Consider the following 4726-nt stretch of genomic DNA (forward strand, 5'->3'; position numbering starts at 1 on the left):
GCCATGACGTCATCTTCTGGATCCATGTTAACCCGCCGTGATGTCATCTTCAATTAAATTCATGTTTTACTTCGCCATATCCTCCAACAGATCTTTGCCTTTACTGACCATTCCGAAAATCAAGGTGTCGGGGTCGCTGGATAATGATGTTCGGTCCCCTCGTTTCTCGCGCCATCTCAGTCGGCCTTCCCTTATAAATAGATACGACCTAGGTCTTCCATTCTCCCCCCTTTTGGTCATCCTATTCCTCTCGCTGTCTCTCCGTCACTCGAGCTCCGCCGCCGCCGCCGCCATCGAGCCCCTTGTCTTCACCAACTCAGGCCGCTGCATCAACCTGAATCCGACCAGAAATCAACAGCGAACCTCCGCAGCCAGTCCACATCCGTAAGTTCCTTTCCTCCCCTGCCTTAGATCTTCATTACAACTTCTCGAGTTAGTCGGTGTTCGTTGCCGCCTGTGGCGAACCCTTGATGTACTTCACCTCCGATGCCTTGTTCAGATCGTCGGATAGCATAGAACTGCTGCGGTAACTGTTTCACGCTCATCTTGAATACAAATAGATCTCTTTTCTTTTGTTCAGAGGCTTCCTTCGAGTGTATGAACTTCTCTGCAATGGTTTTAGGTCTAGAAATTTTTCTTTTCAGAACGACCGTTTGATCCAAAATAATAATTGCAACTTGTGAAACCTGTTTGTTCCACACTTAGCCAAAAAACTGCCTCTGTTAAATTTGTTTAACCATGGTAATCTATGTGGCCGGTTTAAGAAAATGACACTAATTTGTCAACCTTGCTTGCTTCCGGCGACTTAAGAAAATTTAACCGCCTTTGATACCTATAGCGGCTTAAATATCACTGCATAGTTACCCATATGTCATTAGGCCCCTTCTTAAGCCGCCATCTTGAATAAATTAATAATGCTCTCCTCCGGGTTATGAGTTGAACCGGATTTTTTTACTTTGTCATAGGCTTCAATTTGCACAATGGCACCCAAGGCTCCCAAACCTCCGATGACCTGTAACTGGGTCAAGTCCATCGTTACGGAAAGCACTTTGTCTGAGTGTGTGAAGTCCGGCCATCTGCCCAAGAAGGAGGTCATGTCTTATCGTGCTCCTAACCCGTCAGAGGAGAAGCCTCAACCCAAGGAGGGGGAGGTGATCGTGTTTACTGATCACATGAACCGGGGCTTCGCTCCACCCGGTTCAAAATTCTTTAGGGATGTTTTGCATTTCTTTGATCTCAGACCTCAAGACATTGGGCCCAACTCTGTGTCCAACATTTGCAACTTCCAAGTCTTCTGCAAAGTGTACCTTGGAGAAGAGCCCAACCTACTTTTGTTCAGAGAGTTTTTCTATTTAAACCGGCAGAACGAACGTGCCAACGGGCCCAGTCTGGAACTTGGCGGCATCTCAATTCAGCGGCGGAGAGACTGCCTCTTTCCTTATGCCGAACCACCAAGCCACCCAAAGGATTGGAACCAGACGTGGTTTTATTGCCAGGGCACTTCTCCGGCTGATGAGAACCCGCTGCCCGGCTTCCGCGCTCTGCGCCTTGAATCCAATCACCCGCTGCCGGATAAATTAACCATTGTTGAACGTCTATCACTTGCCCCCACCATCAAGAAGATCAAAGCCCTCTTAGGCAACATCTTAGATGACATTGACTTGGTACGAGTCTAGATCTCCTGGCGGGTGATTCCAATAAGCCGCCGCCCGGCTTAATGTGTACTTACTCAGGCGAGAAGGATGACCCACTGCGTCATAGTCCTGGCGACTTACCAGATGATGCGGTGGAGGCTACGATGCAGTCTTTGTTGAAAGAGGGCACGATGACTAGTAATGCCTTTGGCTTACTTCCTTTCTGCAAGAAGAACCCGACCCCTGCAGTGAGTCATCAACCTCAATAATTACTCTTTACTGTGTTATACCTTGCTTTTACTCATAACCCTTTATCATTTTTCACAGGCAAATGACAACTTCTGGAAGGTCAAGTATGATCATGAGGCTGCCAAACAAGCCAGAGCGGCCAAGAGAGCCGAAAGAAAAGCCGCCAAAACAGGAACTTCAAGGAAGAGGGAGCCAAGCGCTTCAGATATGTTAAAACTTGACGATACTGATGACGATGAAGAAGAGGTAACTTTTAACTCCCTTGACTCTTTTATCATCACCTTAGTGACATTAATTCCTTTCAGGAAGACACGGGAAATAGCCAAGCCATCAAGGAAGAGGTAACTATAATCTCCTCCGACTCCGAGCCTTTGCCGCGGCAGAAATTTCGAAGAGTGACCCGGAAAGTAAGATTTTCACATCCTTTGGCTTACCAAGATCCTCAATTTCTTTTGAAGCAACAGCTTTATGAAAGCCGGAGGCAGACCCGGACCAGCAAGGATGCAGAGCTCTCCTCCGGCTTACCTGACGTAACCAGGAAGCGTCGGACTAAGGTTATCTCCGATTTACATTCTGTTTTACCATTGGCGGTTTTAATTCATCAGCCTCTCAATTCATCTGACTCCAATTATGAGGATACCTCTCCTTCCTCCGGCGAGTCTATGCAATCCAACATGCCGGCTTTCAAAACTGCCCCCGGGTAATGTAAACTTGTTTACCTTATGCTTTACCTTACTCATGCTTTTGTACTCACCCTTCTGCCTTGTCCACAGCGTGCAAGTGAAGCCCAGTAAGAGGGCAAAAAAGAGTAAGCCGTCCCAAGAGCCGGTCGTGACTGAACTGGAGCTCGGAATGGCTGCTCCTGATGTTTCTGCTCCCGAGCCGGCGCCTGAACCATCTCAAGACATTCCAGTAACTACCTCTGACCCGCTTGTTGAGCAAGTTCTCAACAACTCTGATAACCCGGAGGCTGCTAGCCTGGCTAAAGCAGATGACCCGAAAGTTGAGATTACCAAAACTCAATTTATTGAGCCGGGAAGGCTCACTGTGCTGGCTAAGTGCTCTGTCAAAGAGGAATATTTGGAACACCGAAAGGCCAAGCTGGACGTCGCTGACTACACTCATTTGAGTATTGGAGAGATCGTCTCTGGCTATATCAATCAAGTACATAGCATCCGTGACCTGGAAATCGACATGGTGAAACAGATACAACAAAAATCTGAGGTATGACTTATGCTACTTTTCCTTAACCATACTTACTGTACCAGCCCCCAAGTCTATTGCTTATAAGTAAATATGCTGTAGACTTAGAAAACTGCTTAGTATTGCTTGTCAGACACCCGGCTTATCTTGTAATCTTCAAAGCCCGGCTTAAAAACGAGATACTTAAACTGGTGTGGCATAGTACTTTGAACTTGCAATATGCATTAGCCCCCAAGTGCCAAGTATCTTTGCTTGCAAAGTTCTTGGGACTTAATTTCCATGAACCACCCCAGTAAATTAGAACTCTTCAGCATACATTAGCCCCCAAGTGTCAAGTACCTTTGCTTGCAAAAGTGCGTGGGACTTAATGTTATCTTATAATGATTCTGACTATAACCCGGCATCAATACATGCCACCATAAGTCAATTGAGTCAAAGATTGCTGACCTGAAGAATCGCCTGGCAGCTCAAGAACTTGAAATCCAAAAGGCCAACTCCAAGTTTGAATTCAACATCTCTGAACAAGAGAAGTTGAAGAAAAGCTTTGAAGCGGATAAGAAAACCTGGGCTGATGAAAAGGCTTCACTGGTGACCCGGGCCGAGACGGCAGAGTCATCGCTTGCAGAAGCAACAGCCGAGTTGTCCGGCTTAAAGCGCCAGATATGTCAAATGGTCTCAGCAATCTTTGGTAAGTTACTTATACAAACCTTAAATGCTGCAAACCTTATTTCAATGACTATTTCAATTGTTACCTCCGGCTCACCTTATGTTTAATAATGCAGGCCCCAGGAGCACAAACCTCAAGCAGAACATGTTGACCAAGCTGAAAGCAGTTTATACTCTAGTGGAACAGCTCTACACCGGGTCACAACGTGTTTTGGCCGTTGTGGCTTTATCAAATGATGTTCCCCATATCCTGCAAGACGTGCTAAAGCGGCTCGCTGTGCTACCTCAGCGAGTCCAAGAGTTAAGATGAGCATCTGCAAGAGCCGGAGCTATATCCGCATTGAGCCGGGCCAAGGCATGGCTTCCAGAGCTAGACCCGGCTGACATTGCTCTTTGGTATCCAAGTTTGAAGGAAGATGACACCTTGTTTAATGAGACGGATTTCACCGCCTGTGTGAAAGATATACGCCCTGTGGCCACTCTCATTGGGAACGATACTGACCTTACAAAGTATCAGCAGAGTTATGACAGTGAGAATCGAAGACTCCCAACACCTCTCTATGATGATGTCAGCCTGATCCCTCCAATCCGTAAGCATACCTTTGCCCCTGAAGTCAACCCAGCTGGTTTAATAGATGACGAAGCTGAGTTTGAAGCTTTGAGTGGCATTGACTGGGCATCGTCCACCTTCCAGGACAGGACAGCCGACGGAGAGGCGGAGAAGGATAACCCAGAATCTTCAGGTCAACCCCAGGAGTGAACCGCCAGGCGTCATATTTTTATGTCTTTGTGGAAAAAACAATGCTTCATTATTCAGACTCGGGGAGTCTTGTAATAGGGTAGAAAAACACTTGATTTTTGCCATGCATTCACGCATGTTTATGTCACTCAACACTTTCTTAAGCCGCCACCATCATATGCTTCCGGTTTATATTGATCTTCTATTTCTTTTATGTTTAAACAAAAAGTTGCTT

General features: G+C 46.4%; 1 protein-coding gene across 1 annotated transcript; it reads left to right on the plus strand.

Moving 5' to 3' along the window:
- The first annotated feature begins 1007 nt into the window (after window positions 1-1007).
- LOC147961731 (uncharacterized) lies at window positions 1008-4512 on the plus strand. The gene is made up of 8 exons (XM_087533918.1): window positions 1008-1664; window positions 1962-1987; window positions 2170-2437; window positions 2519-2583; window positions 2657-3107; window positions 3510-3774; window positions 3869-4052; window positions 4158-4512. The coding sequence occupies exons 1-8, from the start codon at window positions 1008-1010 to the stop codon at window positions 4510-4512; spliced, it is 2271 nt and encodes a 756-aa protein (XP_087390044.1).
- The last annotated feature ends 214 nt before the right edge of the window (window positions 4513-4726 follow it).

Source organism: Triticum urartu, chromosome 7A (assembly GCF_056163025.1).
Source record: "Triticum urartu cultivar PI428250 chromosome 7A, HENAU_Tu73, whole genome shotgun sequence".
Lineage (NCBI taxonomy): Eukaryota > Viridiplantae > Streptophyta > Magnoliopsida > Poales > Poaceae > Triticum > Triticum urartu.

What these genes read in the sequence shown, in the direction of transcription:
- LOC147961731 (XM_087533918.1), top strand. Translation starts at nt 1,008, where the DNA reads ATGACCTGTAACTGGGTCAAGTCCATCGTTACGGAAAGCACTTTGTCT. An exon ending in TCTTAGATGACATTGACTTG is followed by an intron (nt 1,665 to 1,961) that starts GTACGAGTCTAG and finishes CATTTTTCACAG; the next exon opens with GCAAATGACAACTTCTGGAA. An exon ending in GACAACTTCTGGAAGGTCAA is followed by an intron (nt 1,988 to 2,169) that starts GTATGATCATGA and finishes TCATCACCTTAG; the next exon opens with TGACATTAATTCCTTTCAGG.